The sequence below is a fragment of the Myotis brandtii genome, unplaced genomic scaffold (assembly GCF_000412655.1).
Source record: "Myotis brandtii unplaced genomic scaffold, ASM41265v1 scaffold273, whole genome shotgun sequence".
Lineage (NCBI taxonomy): Eukaryota > Metazoa > Chordata > Mammalia > Chiroptera > Vespertilionidae > Myotis > Myotis brandtii.
In genome coordinates, this window is record NW_005360391.1 from 918,553 (window position 1) to 945,404 (window position 26,852).

A 26,852-nucleotide genomic window follows, 5' to 3' on the forward strand; every position below is an offset into this window, starting at 1 on the left:
ATACATGTATAACTCTTACCAAAATAGAGCCATTTTCATTGAAAAACTCATCTAGTTTACTTGAGCTACAGAATACCTAACTGAATTAGTTTACTTTTTAAAGAAAAGGAAATTAGATACTTATGTGGAATATTAAATGGCCAAGAAAAGGTTTTGAAGAGAATCTAAGTATTTATAAAATAAGGATACAAAGCATCGCCACTAATCTATCTAAAGTCTGAAGCAAGTGTGTGCAAGAAACCTGGTTAGGAAAAAGATTTCATATAATGCAACTGCTCCACTTAACAAATTTTTTAAACGCTGTGACTATTTCAAATATAACTTATTCACTGAGCCTACAGATTTGAAGTTCTGATAACCTGGACACATAAATTATTATATTAGTAATACTTTTGTTAGTACTTTTTAAATTTACCTTTTTCTTTTTTTGAAGCACATGATTAGGTAGTAGTTCATGGAGTTGCTTTCTTTTTACATGCATTGCAGCAATTTTCATGTCCACCTCAAACATCTTGCTGTTTATTGCTTGCCTATAAACTACACAATTAGAAAATTGTTACAAGAAATAAAAAAAACATTTTAATAACGCAGTTCAACTCATCCAGGAGAGCCTATTCTAAGCAGGGATCATCCTTTATACATCAATACTTCATACGTATAAAATCATCAGGTGAAAACCTATCTCTACTCTGACAATTCACTGCCTGAGCAAACTAAGTCCTTTCTACCAGAAGGTTTAAAAAATGAAAAAAAAATAAATAAATAAACAAAAGACAAAGTATATGAATTCTTCCAGTGTAAAAACTCTTAAAGTGGTAACTTTAAAGAGTCACTCTTTAAGAAACAGCGGAATTGGAGAAAAAGAGGTTCTTAAGCCCATACCCTTTAATGTTACCAGTAAAATTTTAAATTCTAATCTAAGTATCTAACAAATTCAGCAAAACAAGTCAAACTTATTTAAATATACCTAAAGATACCTTTTCAAGAATCTGTAAGATCAAATTTTAAGACAAGTAGTAACATTTTCTATTACAGAAATAACTCAAATAACAGAGGTCACAGGAACAAAAATAATATGCTAAAAATAAATAAATCCAAATAATTTAGTTTCAGAGGGTTCCAAAAATGGAAAAATTCGTTCACTGAGTCCAACAACAAATAATTATGGAATGGATATACGTATCACACTGCTCTAGACACAGGGCATAGCAAGGAATAAGAGGCTAAAATAATTTCAGAGTCTACATTCCAGTAGGAAAAATGTAATCAACAGGAAAAAAAATTAAGTAAAACATAGTTATCCTTTGAACGCAGAGGTTAGGTGCAGTGACCTCCCAGGAAGTCAAAAATACAAAGAGAACTCTAGCTGGCCCTCCACACGTGGATTCCCAACCACGGAGTGGACTCTTGAACATGGGTTTGAACTGTGTGGTGGCAAGTGATCTTTATCGTGTAAGTGGACCGGCTCAATGCAAACCTGTGTTGCTCAAAAGTCAACTATTTCATATCAGATGGTGATAGGTGCTATGGAAAAAGTTGAGTAGGAAGAAAAGAAGCTCAGCCTGGAAACTAAGATTACATGGAGTGAAGACTTAAATGAGAGTGAGGAAGTGATCTGACAGTACCTGGTGGAATAGCATTCCAGGAAGAGCAAACATCAAGGACAAAATGTCCTGAGTGGAGAGCATACCTGGAATGTTCGAGGAACAACAAAAAGGCCACAGGGAAGGAGGAAAAGTAGAGATCAGTAATCCTTTATCTAATTCTAAAATCCCAAAATCTCCCACCCAACACAGAAGTTTTTCATAAGATTGGCGCCAAAACTCGTCTGGCAACGAACCCTGACTTGATCTATTTGTGGTTGTTTGATCTCCACCAGTGCTTACTGTGACTATCAAACAGTTCCCTGTAGAAATTCTTTGGCTAGAAATGTTGCTCCAGGCCCTGGAATGATACTAACTTTATTATTTTCTGGCCCCAAGACAGATGGATAAAGAATTCTGAACTTATAATAAAAAATGAGGTCAGACATAAGGAGAGGTCGGATCAGGTAAAGGCTTGTAAACCACAGTAAAGACTTGGACTTTTATTCCAAGTGGCATGGATAGCCATTACAGGTTTTGAACAAGTGAGGCATGATTTGGATGTTGACTGAAAGAGCTGAAGGTGGGCAAGGGCAGCACAAGGATCTGATAGCAACAGCAGTAATCCAACCACACAGTGGTAAGTGTGACCTAGACTAGGCTGACAGCAGCAGAAATACCAATTAGCAGAAATCGCAATGTATTCTGAAAGCAGAGGCAAAAAAAATTTTTTTAATGGATTTATATCAAACACAGCAGTTCCTCAAATAACGTCATTTCATTATACGATTGGTAAGGGGGGGCAGGGGGACTGATTCCTGGCCAGGATCACTGCCTGTGTGGAGTGTGCACCTTCTCCTCATGTCTCCCCCGGGAACTCCGGCTTCCCCACATATCCCAGAGCTGTACAGTTAGGTGAACTGGTGTGTCTAATTGTCCCAGTCTCAGTGAGTATGAGTGTGCCCTGCACTAGAAGGGTGTCCTGTCCAGGTGGGGCCCACTTTGTACCCTGAGCTACCAGGAGAGGCTCCAGCCACCAGTCACCTTGAATTGGAATAAGTGGAAATAATTATCTTACTTGCTCTTATTAATCTTCCTTAAATGTTATGTATAGCTCACATTTATTTCAATGTTCAACACTATAAGTGTTTGGGATCTTTATTTAGAAATTTGGTGATGATTTTGAAACCAGAACTATGCAGTAGGAACTTAACTCATGTTTATATCAATTAACCTATGGTGAAACTGGTTTTGTTATACATATCATTTCACTGAAAGTCACAATTTCCAAGAATCTATCCATGACATTAAGTAAGGACTTACTATCTGAGAAAAACAAGAGAGGAGGACTCCAAGATTTTCAGCTTGAACAACTACAAGAAAACAGTTGTTAAAACTTGAGATAAAAAACATTTGGAGAAGTTGGAAGAGAGTGGAGGTAAAATTTTGGGCTTTGAACAAGTTAAATTTGTTTTATTAAAAAGAAATCTCACCCTAACCGGTTTGGCTCAGTGGATAGAGCGTCGGCCTGTGGACTGAAGGGTCCCAGGTTCGATTCTGGTCAAGGGCATGTGCTTTGGTTGCAGGCACAAACCCAGTAGGGGTTGTGCAGGAGGCAGCTGACAGATGTTTCTCTCTCATCGACGTTTCTAACTCTCTATCCCTCTCCCTTCCTCTCTGTAAAAAAAAAAAAAAAATCAATAAAATATTTATTTTTTTAAAAACCTCAGAAAGTATTCTATTAAAATTTTCAAGATATAGGACAACTAAATATTTGCTACCCAAAAATACCTGAAAGTGCCTTGAAAATTTTGAAAAGAATATGTATTTCAGTATGCAAATGCCTAGGTACAGTGACTAAAAGATACACTGTACTCAGCTGATGACACCTATGTGTAGAATCACTAGCAGTGTGACATCTGTGAATTCCTACTGACCCAGGTGTGACCTGTTGTGATTCAGAGACCAGCAGCATTGCAATTGGTGACACAATAAAAGTTAACGTTTTAAATTGGGCAAAAGGTGACCTCTTGATATATGTGGTAGTTGCATTCCTGGAAAATTCAGATTAAAAATCCTCTTTTTTTGGTAAAATTGAGTTGAGTTCTTGCTTCAAATAATTGATAAGTTCATTAATACAATCTTTGATAAAGAGCTCAACTTAGATACAAAACAAATTTTCTTATTCAATTATCTCTACATGATTTGTTAGTTCACAAATGGTTTAAGGTGACATCAGAATTTTTACTTTGGAAAAACACACGTCTGTGGTGCTCAGCAGACAGAGTCATCAGCACCCTCCAAATCATATCCTAAAAGCCTGTATGAGTGCTTTTGTTGTCACAATAATTAAGGGTTATTACTTGACATGGACACTAAATATCCTTCAATGTGGAGAGTTCCTCACAATAAAGAATTGGACCATGTCCTACTTACATTCCTAAAGATAAAAAACATACTTATTTGAAGCAAGAACTCAACTCAATTTTACCAAGAAAAAAGAATTTTTAATCTGAATTTTCCAAGAATGCAACTACCACATATATCAAGAGATCACCTTTTGTTCAATTTAAAACGTTAACTTTATTGTGTCACCAATTGCAATGCTGCTGGTCTCTGAATCACAACAGGTCACACCTGGGTCAGTAGGAATTCACAGATGTCACACTGCTAGTGATTCTACACATAGGTGTCATCAGCTGAGTACAGTGTATCTTTTAGTCACTGTACCTAGGCATTTGCATACTGAAATACATATTCTTTTCCCTTTATTTCTCCTTTACATTTCTCCTTTACAATTAGAAAAACTGTTTTCTCTCCTTCTCTAAGGATGTAAAAAAAAGTTTGATGTTAAATCTGAATGTCCTTGGGGGGACTCTTTATTGAGGACAGTGAAAACGACACACACTGGAGTTTTTTAAATGTGGGTGGGGAGGTTGTTCGAAAAGAAAAATTAGTCCCTAAAAAAGATGTCATTCATCATCGTCTCTATACATACTCACCACTCTCTTGAAAAGCTGTGCATATATACAGCCTTAGCTTTGTCCACTCTATCTCCCTTTTGGACTTTAACCTATATACTGTATTATATCTCAGGGTACAGGTCAATCTGAAATGCAGCTCTCATCACCCTCTCCCTCACCCATGAATAAACACTTGAGTCTATATTTGACATAGAGAATAAATTTCCTCAAGGTTACCAAAAGTTTAGCTTCAGAAATTCCTACGGTGCAAGATTATTAAGGCAGTCAGGCACAGACTCGGTCTTTTAGACAATCAAATATTCAGGTGGCTTCTAATAAGTAGTTGTGAACAAATCAAATTTAAAATGGTTTGACTTAACTTTAGGTCTAACATAATAGAAAAAACAATCATTTATATATTAGAAAACGGAAACTAATAATTAATCCAAAAAAATTAAGATTATTTTTATGATTAGTGTTCACTAGCCCCAGGAAATTTTAGTATTTATTACAAATATCACTATGAAATATGAAGACAAATTCAAATATGCAAGTACGTTTTGATTGTCCAAATAGAGCTATACCTGTATCTGTGAAGGACTGAATATCATAGGTGAGATCAACACTGAGATTTTCAGAGTTTTCCGTTTTTTTAAACACTAATCCAATCACCCACATCGTGCGAAATTCTTCCCTGAAAAGTAAGAAGAGTATTAATATAGTTTACTAAGCTTTCATAAAAATAGTTATCAAAGTGATTGACAACCTGAGGTATATGGAAAGACTTGAAATATAAATGTATAAGCAAATTCAGTAAAGTTCTAAGCCCAAACTCCATTAAAACTCAAAGTCCTCGCCTGAAACCCGTCCTCTACTTTTCTATTACTATATACACCATCAGAGCACTAGGACAAAAATACTTGTATTATCTATGTACTGATAGCCAATTTTCTTAATGATGATCCTAAAGTACCAGAGACATTGTAAACAAGAAAAAATTATGTTCACACCAACAAAGGAACGGAATTAACATATTGTAGAAAAACGTGAAACAAACGATATCCGTGAAATAAAAATTTAACTAAAACTTAATTGAAAAGGCCACATGAACAAAAATTGACTGACTACACATAGTAACTGGAACAAGAGTACGTCATACCTTTGAACATTTAATATCTACTTAATGGAGCATGCAGTCTTTCAATAATTAAGACTGCAGCAACAGCCCTAACCGGTTTGGCTCAGTGGATAGAGTGTCAGCCTGCGGACTGAAGGGTCCCAGGTTCGATTCCGGTCAAGGGCATGTAACTTGGTTGTGGGCACATCCCCAGTAGGGAGTGTGCAGGAGGCAGCTGATCGATGTTTCTCTCTCATCGATGTTTCTAACTCTCTATCCCTCTCTCTTCCTCTCTGTAAAAAATCAATTAATATATATTAAAAAAAAAAAAAAGACTGCAGCAACAAAAAAAAGTCTATAAAGCTCAAATCATACTCTTTTACATGACTGCAAAAGAAAATAATCTGTACAAGCAATCAGAATAACAGCTATTCTATTACAAGCACAACCTTAAATGATCCACTTATTTGTATTTTCAGTCTTTAATCCCTTTTTTTAAAAGCTTTTTATGAAAACTCACTTCACTCTCCAAATTGCAACAAAATACATATAGAATCTCATCAAACCAGAAATTAACCCATGAAAGACCCTTAAAATATGGAGTGAGCCTCCTTTTATCCTATCTATTCAATGTTCCAGAATACAAGTCAGATTTTTACAAAGTCAAATCCAAGTAAATTCTCTTTTAAAAATTAAGATAAAATGCAAAGACTGATGTTTGCTATAATAGCTAATCTGACAACCACTGCACAAAACAGGACAAGAAAGATATTAAGAAGGAGTGCTAAAGGGCAGACGTGCATAACATGAACAATAATTCACTAATAGGCACCTAATCATTACAATTATCAGAGAAAACAATGTATTTCAGTGGTAGTTTTTTTCTAGGAATAATTTTTCTCTTCAGTTCTGATCAGGAAAACCTAAACTGTAAATCTCAAATTGGTTTTGAGCTACATATATAATCAATAAAAGTGACTCCAGTTATTAAAAATTGCCTATAAATGTTTCTCTGAGTAAAAGTTAAAAATGAGAAGAGAAAATTAAAATAGAAGACTGCTTACTTGTCAGGATTTTCTTTGGGTGCTGGAAATGACTGGGGATTCACATGAGCCAGTGTAATAAATTCATTCTTCTCCAAACTTCCAACCAAGATTCGAATTTTCGATTCCACCAAGCCCACCCTAAACAAATGTCACTTAGTGTTAATAAAAATTGTCAATTTAAAAAATAAAGCAAAATACACAAAACCAAATGTTTATGTAAAGCAGTATTTTGAAGATCATACTTAAACACACAGGGGGCAGTTCAACTGTCTGGACCCCCATAGATAAAACAAAGCCTTATGCTCCACCCAAAAATGCTGAAGAGAAAACAGGGGAGAAGATAATCAAACCACATTTCAAACTAGGAAGATTTCAAAACATATCCTCACAAATATTTAAAGAAAAAAATAGTAAGCTAAATTAAAGCACTTTTTTTTTACACTTACTTTAAATAGACGGTTAGGAAATAATACATGGATCTAAAGCAAACAAAAGTTGTATATGAAACCCCATATTCCTATACTTCCATTATAAGTAGTAAAGCACCATTTATGACTAAAACCAAACTGGATGGTTTAAGAACTTCATCCACTCTCCTACTATGTTCTGTGGCTATCTGATTCATTTTAAAGTTTATTTTTTCTGTAAAGTCTAATCTTGTACTTACCATTCTAGGCGTTGTTTTTCTGTTGGTGCACTTGCTAGAAGTACAATATAATGCCTTTGAAGATAAAGACAACATGCTATTTATTTTATTTAAGTGCTTTGTGCTGGATATTAACACCATAAGATAATAAGCTTCATGAGTTATGTATCAGCATCAACTTAGCAAGGGGGAAATTGCAATCTCAAAATGTACATAAAATAATAAAAGCTAAATTTCCAAGTTGCTATAACCACTGGCAAGTTTAATACTTCTGTAACATTATTATTTTATAAATAATTACCCAAAAAGCAGCTTAATTCAAGAATGCTGAATAAACACTAACTGATAATTTGGTTCAATGACTAGAGTGGAGCACTTTACCTATAAAAAGCTGCTCACTAAAATACAGTGCATTAGAACAAAATTATTTTAATGGAAATAAAGCACCAATCAAGGTTGTAGCCACAAGAACAGGATCACTAAAATTGCATATTACATCAGTATCTTCAAAAAGCAGTATCAAACACATCATGCTTCTTAATTCAAATAAAAGGTAGCAAAAACAAAGCCAAGTTAATTAATACTGAAGTTAGGCCTCATGACTTTTTTCAAGTAACAGCATACATTTCTGTAACAAAGAAACAGACATCACTAAGGTGAGAGGATTGAGGAAATTTGATTTCTATGCAGATTCCAATTCCGTTGAAATTAAGAGAAAAAGAGCCCTAGCCAGTTTGGTTCAGTGGATAGAGCGTCGGCCTGAGAACTGAAGGGTCCCAGATTCAGTTCCTGTCAAGGGCATGTACCTCAGTTGCAGGCTCCTCCCCAGCCCGGACCCTGGTCAGGGCACATGCAAAAGGCAACCAATTGATGTGAGAAAAACACATCAATGTTTCTCTCTGTCTTTCCCTCTCTCTCCCACTCTCTCTAAAAATCAATGGAAAAGTATCCTTGAATGAGGATTAAAAAAAAAAAATTAGAGAAAAAGCAAGTTTTTAGAAAATACCATCAAGATCAAATAACTATTTTAAGTACTTTTTAAAACAAACTACAACTGAAGCGTAATTCATACAATTCCATTTGATAAGAGCAGAAAGTTCAGTCCTATACACTTTCCTACAGAATCGTTTTACAGGTGCTGCAAGCCAAACTCCTCACTTCACCTCAAAGAGCAAACTAACATTATCAGGTTTAAATTACTTTATTCATTCAAAAGGCTGGACCTTTTGTTATCTTTCGCATTTTACAGATAAGATTTCTGTCCAGAAGCAAATGTATGCCTGAGACCCAGAAAAGAAACCACCACCAGCCCTAGTTCAAATTAGCCACCCACCCCTCGAAGATATTTAGAGGCAAGGGATACTGAAGATTTGGCAAGTTTAAGCATTTATTTTAACCAAACTCCCTTAAAACAGACTATTTGATTATTTATGCTCACGAAGTATTTGAAAAAAAAAAATAGTTCTGATTTTTCATAGCTGTGGAACTCAGACCTAGACTTGTACAATGGGTAACACCTCAGGAGGGCTTGAGAAGTTCAAATGAGTTAAGCTCAAATACTTATAAATTAATGGGAACAGAGGTGATGTATATACATACGAAAACATATAGCTAGATATGTGAATATGCAGTCTAAATCCATACAGACTACTACTTCCTTTCCCATTTTAACCTGGTCAGCATTATTGGGAGCAAACCAATACAGCTGACCCTTGAACCACACAGGTAGGTATGAACTGCACAGGTCCACTCATATGTGATTTTTTTTTCAATAAATACTGTAAATGCATTTTCCTTATGACTTTAATAACATTTTTTCTCTAGCTTACTTTATTTTAAGGACAAAGGATGCAATACTTAAATAACATACAAATTGTGTCTCTCAATTATTTATGTTAACAATAGCGTTTCTAGTCAACAGCACAATATTAGTAGTTAAGTCTTTGGGGAGTCAAAAGTTACACAAAGGCTTCAACTGCATGGGGGTTTTAGTGCCCCTAACCCCTGCATTTCTCAAGGGTCAACTGTATATAGAACAAGCACAGATGCCCAAATAAGTAAGTCACATGGAAGCACTTTCAAAAGCTCATGCATTTTATGCACACAGAACCCTACTCTCAGGAGCCCTAACTTTTATTAAATCAAACAAATCCTAACAAGATCAGTAACCTGATTTCCAGTTCCCTAGGAAATTGAAGATGGGAAGATTTAAAAACAAAAACAGGGAAAAGCAGATAGCTCTCTGACAAAGTATAACAACTTATAACAAGAGACAACAAAGTATAAAAAGCAAGCATACATAAAAACTCAAAAAAAGCAAAATTGTCTGGGTTCACCTAGCTTAGGGACAAAACACGCCATCTCTAAATCACTTTACCACACTATTAAAATGGATATTCTTAATGACCATCTGAGTCTTCAACAAAATCTAAAATGTACAATGTTCTCTATTTACTAAGGCAAATATACAAATCATTTAAACATATTTTGTTGGCAATTCAAAGGTTAATGTTTGAAGTTTAGAGTTCGACTAGTTCTTGATGAGTTGGAGGGAGGGTATCTACTCTGTACATTGTTTAAATACAAATGCATTTATTTCAACACAGCGGAGAGTGTTGAATAACTGATAAATATTTATGCTGAGGTTAAATGTCCTTTACTCAGCCACATTTAAGCAAATTTAAAGTGGTAGATACAAAATACAATAATTTAGTTCAACATAAATAACTTGCCATCAGGAACTTATTTATAAAACAAAGACTCGTCCATGGAAGAAACTAAGAGCAGAATCCCAACTCAGTGTAAGTCTTAAAAACCGGAACTGGTGTTCAGTTCCTCAAATCCCTATCAGAGCATAAAGACCAAGTAGTACTAAATTTAGACTATTTTGTTGCTGCTCAAAAAAATAAAATGTAATCCCCTATTTCATTCTGTCAGGCTTTAGGCACTCAGATGCCCTCAGAGACACTTTCAAGTATTAATGTAATAGCAATTAACATTTCCCCAAATTTAAAATTTATCTATTCCCAATAATAAATTTAAGTATAAAATTGTGCTCCAAATGAATTAAACCCTACTTAAAAACTCCCAAGAACATTTAATTTAGTTGCTATTATTACTTAAAAAGTATCTTGTAAGTAGGTTTCCTATTTCATACATTAATATTTTACCTGGGTAGATCATAGCTCATGAGTGAAAATTTAATTCTTTCTTTGAAAAAATCCATGCTATTCCATCTTTAAGTAACTCTGGACCAAGACTTATAGTTCACTATTGTTAGTTTTTAAAACATTTTAAGGCTAAAGTATTTTATACATATGTACTCCTTGAAATTATAAATTATTAATCTTACACCTTAAACAACATTCTGGCTTTTTTCCTATATCTTCTCTTCCTTGTTTCCTAGTGAAATCAAACACCTAAAATAAGTATTCACAGTTACTATGCCAATAACTGATTTTATTCTACTTAAGTTTTAATTTGAGTATCCCTTAAGGAAAAAAATAATTTTCTTAGGATTATTTAAGATTTCACAACACAATGTTATTCCCTTCAAAAGGACCACTAATCTCTTCTGGAAAATGATTCGTCTTCAGAAGACAGACAAAATTTCCTCCATACTTCTCTCCCTTCCAAGAATGGCAAGCAGGTATTTTACACGATTTAAAATCTTAGACGTAACAAATACTTGCACGATATACTTCAAATAAGGTTTAACCAATTTTGATTCAAGGGAAAACTTAAGAATTTCAATTCAGTTGTACAGCCAATCTTTAGAGTATGTCATATATGTTAAAAGACAAAGTCAAGACTGGCCTGTGTGGCTCATTTGGTTGGAGTATTGTCCCGTCCACTGGAAGGTTCCATTTCTGATCAGGGCACGTCTAGATTGCAAGTTCAGTCCCCACTCAGGGTGTGCCCTGGAGGCAACCGATTGATATGGCTCACATCGATGATTCTCTCTCCCTTCCTCTTTAAAAAAACAAACAAAAAAACCCCTCAAATCTGTAAATACCTCTGAAGTCTAATCAAAGTATTTATTTACTAGAAATTTGAGAAAATTTTTTGAAGAAATTCAATTTGGTATAGAGAGAATTAGCCCATTGTTGTCATGACTTCAAATCTGTTTTCCAAGAACTCACAGCTGAAATTTTATTTTTCCTGACATAATTTCCTATTTGTTGCTATATCTTCATGTCTAATTAAGTTTAGTCATTTGTGATAACCTATAATGATTGTTTCAAGAGAATTCAGTAGATGGGAATCTATAATCTTTTCAGTAGACTGAAGAGCTGACAGACGCTATTTGGCACAGATTGAAAGACAGCCTAAAAGTTTTAAAAGGAAAAGATTAAGCAAACTTAAAAAAAAACTTTCCAAGTTCTAATAAAACAAATATATTCAAATGAATAACACTATCAAGCTTTGTTCAATTTCAACAGTAATCTTTCCTAAAGTAAAGAAAGACACTGAAGTACTTTCAAGAACTTCATTCTACCCACCTCTCATCCTATGAGGAAATGAGATAGGAAAAAGAATGAATCTAGCTTCATCTTTGATTCTCAGGCATTCAGAGATGTTGCTACTTGTCTATAAAACCAATTTATTACTCTCCACACAAGTAATTATGTACTCTATTATGTAGTTTTTAAAGTATCAGAATATATGTTCATTAGCTTAAATGTTCAAAAGTGCTCCCTAAACACTGATTCAAATAAAAAACAAACAAAAATTATCTGCCAAATGGAAAAGCACAACTTATGGGGAATAAGTAATAAACAAGAACATTCAATGTTATGCTATTTAACTGTTTACTGGCAAGGTAGTGCTCCCAGAACACAATTAAGCTGGCTCCATCACTGCTATTTCATGCAAAAGATACAGAAACAAAACACAGAGACATCATGAAGGTCATCATTCTTGTTTTTAATTGGGGAAATAGCATAAAGCAATCTTACTTAGATTATTACAAAACACAATCCACAAAATCAAATGGTCAGGAAAGTTTCAACCATTAAAGAAAAAAAATTAAGTGGGACTTTGGCAAGTTTTCAGCTCAGGGCAAATAAAAGTGCAAGTCCATTTTTTTTTTAAAGTAAGATTTATTGTAACTTACAATTTCATCAAAACCAACACAATCAGGCTTTTAACCTGTACTAAGGTGTTAAACCATTATATTAAAACCATTAGTAAAAACTATTACCCCAACCTAGATTCCAAAAGAATTATTTGTGGAAATATTTAAAGGGGCTTTGTTAACATTAGGGGGAATCTGTAGGCCAACTGTATGCTGTTAACTATTGAAAACATTAAACTATAATGACACTTTATTAGCTTTGCCTATGTTATAGAGAATCTTAATGATAAGTTTCCAGAAATAGCTGAAAATACTTAGTGTCTTAATAGAGAATATTAACTACAAATTTTAACAGTTCACTCCTTTGCCAGAGTATACAGATTTTGAGGTTTGGTGAGGACTAACATGTATCTAAAAATTGAAGTTTCTACAAATATAGGAGTCTGGTTACAGAAAGCAGCAAAACTGTAGGGGCCATACTTAACCTTGACAGATAAAAAAAATAAGGGGTTTAACTAAAAACAGTGCAACCTTTGTGACAGGCAAGTTCTGTAGAAGATGCTTAAAGACAAATTCAGAACTATATTCATCTAGCAAGAAGAGACTGCACATATGAACCATTACTTAAGAGAGCAACATGTCCGACATGCCTTAAAATACATACTTGTACTTTTGAAAGAAGTTTGGAGCTTCAAAAAGTTTGGACCACTCTCCCTTACTCAGCAAAATTTCATCTGTGATAGCAAGACCTAAATTAAAAACACATTAAAATGTTTGCATGGTTCAGTCTAACAACCTAGAGTTTTAAAGATCTTAAACATACCACATGCGTTCACTAAAACCTAAAATAATTTTATCAAAAGGCAACTTTAGTCAATAATTTTAGAGCATAAAGATTCTTACATACAAACACTTTTCAAAAAAGCTGGAGGACTTTTTTGAGCCCAGAGTCTGGTATATTCCCATTAGTCTAAAATTCCACGCTCAGAGAATGACTTCAAAAACTGAAGCACTATAGCTACTCAAGAAATTTTTCCCCAAAGCTTTGTTTCTTGTCTTTCAAAACCATGCTTCCTGCTGACTCTAAAAGGACAGCGTATCTTCCCATAGGAAGCTGTTTAGACCACAGAAAAACATGGTTCCCTCGGAGTTTGAGGCTGGAAGTTGTACAGCTAATACTACTTCCTAGGCTGGTGTCAGTCCAATCCAACAATCCCATTCCAGTAACTTCCTCAAAGACTGACAATAGCTGTACTTTCAAACAATCAGTAGTATTGGGGTTCAGAAGTTTAGTGTTTCTTCCAAAATAACGGGCAGTTTGAACCCAATCCTGCTCAAAGTTCTTTCCAAGAATATAGTTTGCTAAAAACATCTCATTTCATGAGATTATTTAAAATTTTACATGGCAATCGTATATGGCACTAAACCAACCCCAAAAAGCCCTGCTGCTTAGAATATGGCTTTAAATACTGGTTAGTCTCCCTATATAATCAAAAGTAAACTGCCTAAAAGGAATTAAACTGAGTTTTTCATATCAATTCACAAATATATATTGTAATCAATAAATAAAAACACCAAAAATCTACCTTGGTGAACGCTTTCTTCAATTTAAATTGTATGCCCAACTACTGGGTCTACAATGACTATGTAAATCCTTGTGTATAAAGGAGAGCATAAGGATAACCACTTACCTTGTTTAAACTCCTCAACCATGACCATCCGTGTTGAAACGGACACATTGTACGTGGAGTTCTGCTGTGGGTATGCTGGTGTAATTATAGGCATAAGATGGTACCTATCACTGGGGTTTACCTACATATAATAACAGCCAATCAGTTTCTTCAAGTACATATGCAACAGATACTTGGACTTTTTACCCCTTGTTAAACTGAACCAATGATTAAATTTTATTTCATTCATAGCTGGAGTTGAGAAAGAAAAACCATGTAAGGAGACATTGTTTTTATAGGAATTCTATAGAATCAGGATTTGGTCGAACTAATGGTCTGTTTCAATCACTCAGGCATGACTATTTTGGTAACCTCACTCTACAGAAACTGTGTGCCTGCCGAGCAAAAAAGGTCCTACTTAGACGGCTACTGATGTTTAGTTTTTCTTTTTTCAACAACAGAAATGGGGATGCACACACAATTACACTTTTCAGAAATGTCTTATTCCAATATTCTGTGTGAATCAAATTTTAAACAAGATGAAAACTTATACTTTAGTATACCCTCAACATATAAAGAATTAAGCTTAATTTATTAACATATGTTGAAACTATATTTTCCATGTTGGTATCCTTTTATGAGATAATGAACTGATTTAATAACTGTTTATCTTAATCCATATACTAGGGATAAGTGGCATATTTCCTCAAAGAAAACTGTAAACTCACATCTCTCCAAAAATGCCTTCGGGTATGGAAAACTTGAAAATATACAACTTGAAATAATTAACATAACTTGAAGCTAATAATTTTGATACTGTAATAAGATAGCGAAACAATGTAGAAAAATAGAATTTTATAAACCTCTAAAGCCTTATTCAAACCTAAATATTTTACCTATTAAAAAAGTGCATGTTGTTAACATTTAAATGGAGTAAGCAGTAAAGACCGGAACTTCCCAAGCAGAGTGGAAGCTCTTTAGCACAACCTTGTTTCTGTCATCTGAAATACCCAAACCAATTTTTATAATTACATCATAGAAATTAAAGTTATATGCTTAGAAGGTATCTGCCACAGGTAAATATTAAGCAACAGTTTTCCTATAACAACCCAATTTTAACAATATTTAGATCAAATAAAAAAATACAGGGATTTTTAGTATCCTTTTATTTTTTTTTAAGCACAAATGCCCGCACACTTTGACTTACAAGGTAGTTCTATATAAAATAAATTAAAATGTTAGTGAACTTGATATTATAAATATGTACAATTAAATGTAGTTTACAGGGTACATAATTATGCTTCTCACATCAGAAGACAATTATAGCTGAGGTTATCTAAGAGAAAGTGTAATACGAACATGTCCACTCATAGGTAAAAGGATGGAAAGTGTCCCTGAAGTTTATGCAGATGACTTTTACTTGTTATTGCACAGTGTGAATTTGTAGGGGAAAAAATAATACACTAACCCTTGGGTCCCATACAGGCAAATTAAGATTGCATTCTTCAGGCTGTTTCAATAGCACTGGATTTGGCCATTCCCTGTTTAAAAAGATTGTAGCACTTGATAAGACTTGGATATTACCATCTAAACGTATTTTGTTAAACATACAGCATTGTGAATGTGATCCTTCTTCATTCATTTTGCCCTTTTGGTATACATCATCTTTTATTCCTGTTGACGTTAAGCTACTTGAAACACTTTTCCTCTATGAAATTAACTTAAACCACTTGGTAGCTTTTTCAGACTGAAGTAAAACATCTTGTCTGCCCCTCAAAGAACTGATAATGCACTATTTAAATTAAAAAGTACTGCTCCAAGACATCTGACATGTTCACCTCAACCCCTAACAGATAAATCCTCTTGAAACACAAAAATCCTATCTTTAGCTCATTCCAAAGACAACTGAGAATGAAAAAGTTAACTCATTATAGGCAAAGCATAAATAATTATAAAAATTGATTAGGACATTTTTCTCTGCCGCGTAACTAAAGGTTATGAGTATGTGTAATAAAAAAATTTGTGATGTGAACACATAATTTTCAAGATGCACCCTATGAGTTAGCCACTTCAGTCCTTTATGGAAGAGATTAAAAACTGGAAAACATTTGCCATTCTCCATATCAAGGTTAACATCTTTAACATTATATTTGCTATATATGTGTAGCATTAAGAAAAATTCTGACATCCTTTAGTTATTCTCATCAAACCTGATTAGACATGATGAAGTACTACCAAAACCATAAAGAACAGAATGTGTCTTTAAGTGTGGCACAGGCTTTACATTATCAACTGTATCAAAAGAACCCTCTGATTTTTATAAAATAGAAAAGACTCTTTTTGTTCCCGAGGGAAGAGGTATAGGAGTTGGCAGGCATAGAGGAAAGACAAATCTCTAAAATTTTATTAAAACCAAAAACCCTGAGCTTTTGGGCCAAAGCAACTAATACAAAATGCCAATAACCTTTTATCTTATTATTCTTTAAAAAAAAAAAAAAAAAAAGTGGCACTAGCTGGTTTGGCTCAGTGGATAGAAAGGGTCCCAGGTTCGATTCTGGTCAAGAGCACATACGTACCTTGGTTACAGGCTCGTCCCCGGCCCAGGCCCTGGTCAGGGCATGTGCAGGAGGCAACCAATCAATGTGTTTCTCTCACATCAATGTTTCTCTCTGTCTTTCCCTCTCTCTTCCATTCTCCCTAATAAACAATGGAAAAATATCTTCGGCTGAGGATTAACAACAACAAAAAAGTGAACTTCCTGAAATAAGGGAGTTAAAGAAAAATCTCTGCAGGGTTAATGAATAATCTCAGAGCGATGGTCAATTAATTGCCATTTTTCAAGCAGTTAGTTATTCTTAAAAGCTTTTTATGGGGTGACTCAGTGGTTGAGTGTCAACCCATGAACCCGAAGGTCACGGTTCAATTCCAGGTCAGAGCACATGCCCAGGTTGCAGGCTCAACCCCCGGTGGTGGGAGTGCAGGAGGCAGCCAGTCAATGATTCTCTCTCATCATTGATGTTTCTATCTCTCTCTCCATCTCCCTTCCTCCATGAAATCAATAAAAATGTATTTTTTTAAAAAAGCTTTTTATATAGTTTGCATCTTAATGGGCAGCTGAAAGCAAAAACAATCAAGAAACTAAGGGACTACAGATTTAGAATAATTCAAAGAGTAAAAGGTGGTGTATATATAAAGTTTATCCAAAGTCGCTGATATCCCAGCCTATCAAGTCACTAAATTACAGACACTACAGCTAAAATTCAGAGTTTATTTAGAGGGTAAGTTTCTGCAGGAGGTACAAATAGCAACTGCCTTACTATCCTGGGAAAGCTAGGGAAAAGGAATGGAATTAAGTTTGCCATTTTATATACATGACCTCCCCCACCAAGACTACCTAAATAGCTACAACATGAACTAAAATTTGAATCTGAAATCAGCTGCAGAAATGTCATAGAAATAAGACTGAACTTCAGTGTCTATAATCAATTTTATTTTAATATAATCTAAACACATACCATTTAGAAAATACCAAGAAAAATTTATGTACAAGAGTTGATGCTATTGCATTTGGATAAAGCTGGCAAGTTCTTGCTACTAGCATAGCCCAGGAAACACCACCGAGGAAACCTAATATATTGGAATAGATGTTGTGGCCTGTTGATAAGGGAAAAGCAAAAAGAAAAGTTAGTGTTGAACAAAAGCTTAAATAGTTTTAATAAGCTAGCCAACAAATTCTGAACTCACGTTTGGCCCACAGTTTGATAGCTCTCAGAGTTAACCTGAAGTTGTCAATGTTTGGTACTAGGTGTAAAATTTCATCGGTTACCCTGCAACCTGATTAACGGGAGTGAAAAAAACAAAACACTGAATCATCAAAATTTTAATGATAATATTTCTTTTAAAGTTCTGAGATTAATGTCAAACTTAAAAACTTTATTGGTAAAATCAATAATGTTAATTAAATTAAGAGGCAAATAAAAAACTGTAAAACTTTCATCTCCTATCAAAAGCAGTACCCTCAACCAAGAATCTGAACTGTAATGTGCTTCATCTCAAACTTTCAACCCATAATTAATCTAGTCCAGAAATACTGAGGAAGGCTTGAGCCACTTAAATTGCCATGATTTGTTCTTCAAGAGCATGGTAACGAGCAGTGCTAATACACGTATTCAAAGGCAATCCTTTAAGTACAACAGTTGAAAACATTACAAAGGACATCGAAATCAAAATTAATTAGAGTTGCATTGTAAAACCAAATCATTAGCAATAGAGTGCCAATGTCAGACAGTCTTTAAATGTCCCAGGAGATTAAAAAGAAAAAAAAGTGAAAAATGAATAAAATAAATTACCAAATACCCTCTATAGTCTGATAAATAAGGCACATTCAATTTGAATAACTATGGATAAACAATATGGCTATAAAACACTTCATTAAACTTGAATTTAAACTATTTCATATTTGACAAAAACTGCTACTATGCAAAAGGAAGTAGGTTTCCACATACCGTTAAGACTTCTTATGCATCTTATATCTAAATTTTTAAGCAGACTGTCATCTCGTAAGTCCAAGTCTTCTGGAATAGTCTGTAGTGCTAATCTTGCAAATAAAATATCAATCTAAAACAGAAACAAAACTCAACATTCTGTATCTATCAAACTATTTTTAGGTGTTTCTTTAAAAAAGAAAGCATTTATACTCCGTAAAGCCAGGATCTTTTCATCAATTATCAACCTAACAATGCCTCCAAGAGCCCAATCAATATTAATTCTCTCATAGGTATTTTAACCAGATATTAAAACATGGCAATATGAAACAGAACATGCATAAATACCTATTTGTCATTTTAATTCTACTAAGTTTGATTTCCTATAAAATGCATCTACTGGATTTACTAAGTTTGCTAAATGTATATACTGGATCACTTAAAATTAACTGTTTCGTTCTCCATCTATATGAACTGTAAAATGAACTGTAACAGGTACACAAATATAAGGCTATATTTAGCACAAATATACCTTTTAGTAAAAAAGAAGCTCTTTATTTTAAGAATTTACATATCTATACTATTATATTATAGTATGTTTCTCCAACTTAGTTTGACTAAGAAAGCAAAAACAATACTGGCTAATTTTGAAAGCTTTTAGAATACAAGTGACATTCCATTTCTTTTTTCCAAGAAAAGGTTGGTGTGCAAAGAAACTTAGCACAGATTTGTTCATTATTCCTGAGGGTACCATTTCATGTTTCCAGAACTCTGGATGTTGCTTGAAACAAGCCTTTGATAAGATCACTTCAAAAACAAGTATTTTAAGAGATTATGAAAAATCATTCACATGAACTTGTATGTGATAGGAAAAAACTATACATATAAAAATAGTACTTATGGTGTAGCATGTTTTCTAATAAAACAGATTCTAAAGCCCCAACTTAGACAAAAATAAAGATTATATGCTCACAAAAATATTAACTCTAGAAAGCAACTAGATGATGACACTGACATTTAAAAAATAAATGAAATTGCCCCCACGGTGTGGCTCCGTGGTTAAGCGTCGACCCATGAACTAGGAGGTCATCAGTTTGATTCCCAATCAGGGCACATGCTCGGGTTGCAAGCTTGATCCCCGGTGCAGGGCATGAAGGAGGCAGCCAATCAATGATTCTCTCTCATAATTGAGATTCTTTTTTTTTTTTTTTAATATATTTTTATTGATTTCAGAGAGGGAGAGAAAGATAGAAACATCAATGATGAGAGAGAACCATTGATTGGCTGCCCTCTGCACACCCCACACTGATCAATTACACATAGCAAAAGCCACCTTACCTCTATCCCATCAAAACACAGTTTGATAACTGGCACAAATGCCTCTTCAACAGCCTGAAAGAAAATCCAACAAGTTTAATGTCTCTGAAAATACACACTAGATCTACACTAATTTTAGTATTTTTTAATGAATGTGATATTTGAAATTGTTTGAAAACAATTTAGCATAATATCTGACAGAGTCTCAGCAACTAGCTTTAGCACACGAGAATCTTGAATTAGACAAGCTTAAGTTCAAATCCTTGACTTCTGCCACTCAGATATGTTACTGTGGCCAAAACACATAATATTTATTTTGTTTGTCTTATTTCCTACTCTGTACACCAGATTTATGATTTCAGGTTTATTGTAAAGAATAAAATGCAAGCATACATGTTATGTACTTAAAAGGGTTTGGCAAATTTTAAGAGTTCAACAAATGATGTCTATATCATAAAACTCACTCAAATGACTAATTTTTATAACTCCTCCCGTTTCACCCCGAACATTTACGTACTCTTAAATCTTTTACTTCTTCCTGTAATTTCAACTTATCATAGAATGAGGTGAAAAAGTCACTTCGATCAACATGCCTTGGTGCAACACACAACGCATCAATATCGGCACCTAGAAAAGATTAAGACCATCAACCACTAATTTCTATTACAAAAAAATTATTTTGCGTCTTACCATGGCAGTATTTGATGTTGAAAATCTGTTATTATATTGGTGAACCAATAAAAATGCACCCCTCCCCCTTAAAAAAAATTACCAGTCAATATAGGAATAATATGATTCTAATTAATGGGATATGTATTTTCCTGTAGCATCCTCTAGTTGCAATGACCCGGGTGAGCTGGGAGGCAAAGAAAGGACTAAGATAGGACTTTTATGATGAAGAGAAGGAATTATTCAAGAACAGACCCAACATCTTGATGTCATTAGTCATACACATGTCCATTAGTGAAACAAAGAAATAGTTTTCTTCTATACATAATGTGACTAGTTCTTATGGGCTCCTACCTATCCCCTAAATGGGATAAAAAGGATAAATATCAAGAAGGACCACTGGCAAAAATCCAATGAGGCAGACAATGAATGGTAAGATATTTGTTATTAACACATTGAATGCAGGAAACGTATTTATACGTTTTACGTTGACTGGGAGTAAGTAGAGAGCAGGACACGTATTAATACGTTTTTTTTATAGACTAGCGGTAGAATACGGGTAACGTATAAATACGTAAACTAAAGTTATCATAATTTTACTGAACGTTGCCATTTGCGCAAAAAAATTAGCAAAAATGGCCTGCGCCACGTGCCACCTGTTAGCGCCTGATGAAAACTACCCGCATACAATGTGTTAATTTAGTGTTTGATAGCAGGTCAACACTGAGTGCACAGGAAGAACAACAACAAAAAAGGAGATGATTAAAATCAGTAACTGAGATCATAAAAGGGAGAGATAAATGTGGAATCAGGTTAACATAGACATTTTCCTAAAAGACTCAACTACCATGAAGGTTGTTATTTACCATATTCATGAAGTAGAAGAGCACATAGTACACTACTGGCACAAAGTAGTGGGAGATGGTGAGAAGGAAGGATGCCGGAACAAAAAGAACACATATATATTGGCAGGTAACTTTTAACTTAGAGGCCAGTGGTTAATGGTTAAAAAGTACAGCCTCAGAATTCCCAAGAAGAATCCTAGTTCTGCTGAGATGGCTGGGGAAATTATTCAAGCTTTATTGCCTCTTTAAGTCTCAGATTCCTACATATTACATGAGAATAAGAGTACTGAGGAATAGCCCTAGCTGGTTTGGCTCAGTGGATAGAGCATCGGCTTGCAGACTGAAGGGTCCTGGGTTCAATTCCAGTCAAGGGCACATACCCGGGTTGCGGGCTCAATTGCCAGGAGGAGGCATGCAAAAGGCAGCCAATCAATGATTCTCTTTCATCATTGATATTTCTATAGCTCTCTCCTTCTCCCTTCCTCTGAAATCAATCTACAATAAAAGTGTAATATGCTAATTAGACCAAACATCTTCCAGACGTCTTTCCTGATGAAGCCGGGGCCAGAGGCAAGTCAGCCCAGGTCCCAGGTGCCTGTGGGTGGTCTGAGGGAAGCCAGCCCGTGTCCTAGGTGCCTGCTGGTGGCCGGAGGAGGGAAGCCTGGGTCCCGGGTGCCAGAGGGAAGCCAGTGCTGGCAGCTGGGGGATGGAAGGCCTACTCTTGCACAAATTTTTGTGCATCGGGCCTCTAGTAAAAATATATAAACAAACAAAAAATGTGTTTGTCTTTACACAGCTTTAAAGAAAAAGAGTACTGAGAAATAAATAAGATAATGAAGACCAAAAACGTATTTGTGACATGCTCAATAAAAAGAAAAGGTTCAACATATGTTCTCTACCATGACAACATTTTTATTGTATATTTATATGCACAGAGGAAAAAAGTGTCAATAAGAAAATATTGACAATGATTGTCAATGGCTACAGATAAACATTTTTATTTATTTTTCTTACCTGTATTTTACAACTATAATAAAAGCATGAGGAAAAGAAAACCCATAGTATTTTTAAAACACTGGTTCATTTTTGTTCTGATTTTCAGCCTGATATTCTTCAGGCAGAAGAAATGACATAGAGAGCAGCACTATTCAAAAGAACCCTCCAATGAGGAAACTGTTCTGTGTCTGCACTTTCCAATATGATGGCCACTAGCCATACGTGGATATTCAACACTTAAAATGTGGCTACTTCCACTGAGGAACCTAATTTAAAATTTCCGGTAATACGGTATTGGACAGTGCAGGTGTAGAATGCATATTTTATTTCTTTCTCCTTACCAAATTTAGGCTCCTTGAAGTGTTCTCTTTAATGCAAATGTAAGCTGCATGATACAACACAAACAACTAAGATGGATATCTCATTATAATTTTTTAAGAACTAAAAAAGGTATTCCTTCTCAAAATAATTAAAACAATATTTACCTTTTGTGTGTACTCCTAATCTGTAAGATCCAAATGTAAAAATTTTTCCTCCAACATTTTCAATTACAGATTGTGGAAGATTCTGTTGAAACAAACAAAGAATGGTCATTTTCCCAGTGGAACACAGAGAAAATTATCCTAATATATAAAAACCCTGGGTTGTAACGACCAGTCACGACCAAGGTTCAACTAACCGGAAATCAGTCCTGCAGTCAGCGCTAATAGCGCTGACTACTTCCCCTTAGGTGCGGTGCCCCTAAGGGGGCTGCGAATCAGGACCAGAGAGAGGCCTGAAGAGAGAAGCAGGGACTGATCCGTTGCCTCTGTGGCAGCTTTTGATCAGCACTTGCCTCTCTCTTTCTCTTCCAGTCTGGCCAGCAGCCGCACCTCCATTTCTCTCCAGGCCTCCACCGGGGATGATCAGCCTTTCTGATCAGTTGGGGGCAAGATCAGGCCAGCAGGGAAGGGCAGTTGGGGCGAGATCAGGCTGGCAGGGGAGGGCAGTTGGGGGCAACCAGTCCAGCAGGGGAGGGCAGTTAGGGGCGATCAGGAAGGCAGAGGGGTTAGGGGCAATCAGGCAGGCAGGCAGAGGTAGTTAGGGGTGATCAGGCAGGCAGGCAAGCGGTTAGGAGCCAGCGGTCCCAGATTGCGAGATGGATATGTCCAACTAGCAGTCGGACATCCCCCAGGGGGTCCCCAATTGGAGAGGGTGCAGGCTGGGATGAGGGAACCCCACCCCCACTCCGTGCATGAATTTCGTGCACTGGGCCACTAGTGTCAAATAACACTATATTAAAAAGTAAGATTTCAGTGCAAAGTTATATAGAGGATAAACAAGCTTATAAGCTCTACAAAATACCAGGCCTTCATAGATCAACCTAATCTGAAATGCAAGCAACATTCAACTTTTCATGAGTGTTCTTCTGTGAAGATCCTTATTATTTTAGAATCTTGCCACATTTCTGGAAACTGCTTTAAAGACTATGGTAAAGGAGATCATGTGATTACGCAGGAGCAATGAATCAGCTTTTATTCATGACAAAGATGCTGCATAAATCATTGCTTATATTCAATGATTATACCAAATATTCCATAGTACATTAAAATATAATTTATCAGATCAAAGTGACTGACTTTGATGCCAATACTGCTCCATAATGACTTAGTTGTTTTGATTTCCTAGACCAGTGGTCAGCAAACTGCGGCTCGCGAACCACATGCAGCTCTTTGGCCCCTTCAGTTTGACTCTTCCACAAAATACCACGTGCGGGCGTGCACGTACAGTGCGACTAAAACTTCGTGGCCCATGCGCGTAAGTTGGTATTTTGTGGAAGAGCCACACTCAAGGGGCCAAAGAGCCGCATGTGGCTCGCGAGCCGCAGTTTGCCGACCACTGTCCTAGACTTTGGTGGATGATTCTGAGCAGAACTAAACTTACTGATGGTTTCTTTGAATAGAAACACCAGAAACAGGAGAAAGGAAAGCATTACAAGTCATCTTTGCTTTAAAAAAAAAAAAAAAGAATATTTTCTTAAATGGGTCAAATGAATTCCACACACCATTCTAAGAATACATTTCCTTTATCAGAAGACCAGTCATGGATTCCTCAGTGTGTGTATGATTTTTCATAATTAAGGATTAGGAACTCAGGGAATGTTATTTTAAAAAACTAACTATTTACTTTGGGAGTCTAATACCTGAAAACCTAAAAAATGCTCATTGTTGTAAGATTCCTTAGAAGGTAACAAGACTCAAATATTTAATATACACTTTTAAAGCACTTTTCCAGGGATATATCTACTATTTCAGTAAAGCATATAAGTAAGTAGTCATTTTCAGCTTTGAAATGTTGCAACCAAAAGGTGCTTATAAAAAATAAAACATGTTTAGAAATTACTGAATTCACTTCTTTTACCTACTTTCAAAATAATTAGAAACAAAATATAAATTACTAGAAGCCCGTTGCATGAAGATTCGCGCAATAGGCCTTCCTTCCCCTGGCTGCTGGCACCAGTTTTCCTCTAGCACCCGGGACCCAGGTCTTTGGTCCAGCCGCAGCGGAGAAGCCAAGCCTCGAGGCTTGGCTTCACCCCTCCGGCCGCAGTGAGGTTTGGCTTCTCCACTGCAGCCGCAGCGGAGATGCCAAGCCTCTTCAGTCTTCAGTCTTTGCTCCGCACCTGTGTATGCAAATTAACCACCATCTTTGTTGGGTTAATTTGCATTGTCGCTCTGCTTGGCTAGTGGACGTAGCAGAGTGACACCAATTTGCATGTTTCTCTTTATTAGTGTAGATGTTATCAAGACTAAATCTACTTAAACAAGAACCACTATGTTCTTTGGCAAATTACTTCATATGCAAGTAAGTCAACTTACCTTGCTTTCACTGATTTCTCGTATCCACTCTTTTACCAGGTTATTTAATTTTCCCAAAATTAAAATCCTGTTGATAGAGCAAATATCAATCAGCAAATCATTTGTTATTCTAAATCATCTCTCTATATAAAAGGCTAATATGCAAAGTGTCCCCTCAAGAGTTCGACCAGGAGTTTGATCGCTTGCTCGCTATGACATGCAATGACCACCAGGGGGTGGCATGGAATGAAGGAAGGCCCTGGCAGCAGCTGGCAGGAAGGCCTCAGCCCTGATCTCTGGCCAGGCCTAGCAACCCTACCCATGCACAAATTTCGTGAATCGGGCCTCTAGTTACTTATTAAACTGCAACAGTTTTCAAAAGGTGGCTTCCTAAATTTAAAAGTTTATAAGTTATCAGAAAGTAAGTATATAGTAGTTAACAATAAGTAGGCATTCCTCTTTCTCTTGACAATTCTGTACTATAATAATCAATAGCCTAAAAAAAAAAATCAAAATATAGGGAATGCAGCTCTATATAAAAGTTTTTTCCTAAATATCACCCTTGTCTGAAACAGAGATAGATAGAATAATAATTCAGACTTTCTGAGTCAAGAATGCCTCAAAATTAGTCTATTATGTTAATAAGAAATTATAAATTTTTATATATATTTACCTGCGCTGCAGTTCCTCTTCTTCTTCAAAAACCCCATAGGGTTTCAGAGTCTCAATTAGTTTCTGTGTAAGCAGGCAGTCGGTCTCCTTGGGGGCTGCTAAGCTGATAGGAGAGGTAATGCCATAGTGCTTCTGTGGCGGCTGTGTTTGCTGTGATCCCTGCGTTGTAACTGGACTACAAATGAAATGGGATAAAATTACTGTCAAAAAATTTCTACAATGAGCCCTAGCTGGTTTGGCTCAGTGGATAGAGCGTCAGGCTGTGGACTGAAGGGTCCCGAGTTCAATTCCAGTCAAGGGCACATGCCCGGGTTGCAGGCTCAACCCCCAGTAGGGGGCATGCAGGAGGCAGCCAATCAATGATTCTCTCTCATCACTGATGTTTCTATGTCTCTCTCCCTTCCTCTCTGAAATCAATAAAAATATTTTTTTTAATTTCTACAATTTGACCCAAATTGTCATGACTAGAAAAAAGTGTCAGTAAGACATATTTCTAAACATAGCTGGTACCCTGCAATACCCTAAAACCCAAGACACTTTTATTTCTAAAAGACCTTTTACTTGCCTTACAACAAAAGTAAGTGAGCAAATGAAAACATTATTTCTCCTCCCACTCCAAGGAATTTCACTTTGTTACTACCTAAATATCTAAAATTATAGGTAAGAATCCAGATCAAATATACTGCTAAAAAAATTGCAATCTGGAATAACAGAAAACAGAGAAATTTTACTCCTTAAAAAGAAGGCCCCGCCCAGCCAGAGTGACTCAGTTGAGCATTATCCTGTGCACCAAAGGTTGAAGGTTGGATTCCTGATCAGGGCACATACCTGGGTTTCAGATATGATTCCCAGGTAAATGTGTGCAGAAGGCAACAGATTGATGTCTCCGTGTGTCTGTCTGTCTCTCTCTCTCCCCGCCCCCACCCCCCA

At 35.7% G+C, this 26,852-nt stretch overlaps 1 protein-coding gene across 8 annotated transcripts in view; it reads right to left on the reverse strand.

The window, feature by feature from the left end:
* PAPOLA (poly(A) polymerase alpha) overlaps positions 1-26,852 on the reverse strand; it is a 57,787-nt gene that overhangs the window by 14,797 nt on the left and 16,138 nt on the right. For 5 of the 8 annotated variants that reach the window (XM_014541472.1, XM_014541475.1, XM_005868536.2 and 2 more), the window contains exons 2-16: positions 25,924-26,097; positions 25,272-25,338; positions 22,899-22,980; positions 20,421-20,530; positions 19,925-19,978; positions 18,608-18,719; positions 17,847-17,936; positions 17,618-17,756; positions 15,571-15,643; positions 14,124-14,244; positions 13,097-13,181; positions 7,377-7,430; positions 6,728-6,847; positions 5,131-5,240; positions 416-537 (exon numbers count right to left, since the gene is read on the reverse strand). In XM_014541472.1, the coding sequence (XP_014396958.1) occupies positions 416-537; positions 5,131-5,240; positions 6,728-6,847; positions 7,377-7,430; positions 13,097-13,181; positions 14,124-14,244; positions 15,571-15,643; positions 17,618-17,756; positions 17,847-17,936; positions 18,608-18,719; positions 19,925-19,978; positions 20,421-20,530; positions 22,899-22,980; positions 25,272-25,338; positions 25,924-26,097 (1,513 nt within the window). Of the gene's footprint in view, positions 1-415; positions 538-5,130; positions 5,241-6,727; positions 6,848-7,376; positions 7,431-13,096; positions 13,182-14,123; positions 14,245-15,570; positions 15,644-17,617; positions 17,757-17,846; positions 17,937-18,607; positions 18,720-19,924; positions 19,985-20,420; positions 20,531-22,898; positions 22,981-25,271; positions 25,339-25,923; positions 26,098-26,852 lie in introns of those variants that run through there. The other 3 variants (XM_014541474.1, XM_014541477.1, XM_014541479.1) reach the window with 3 other exon arrangements.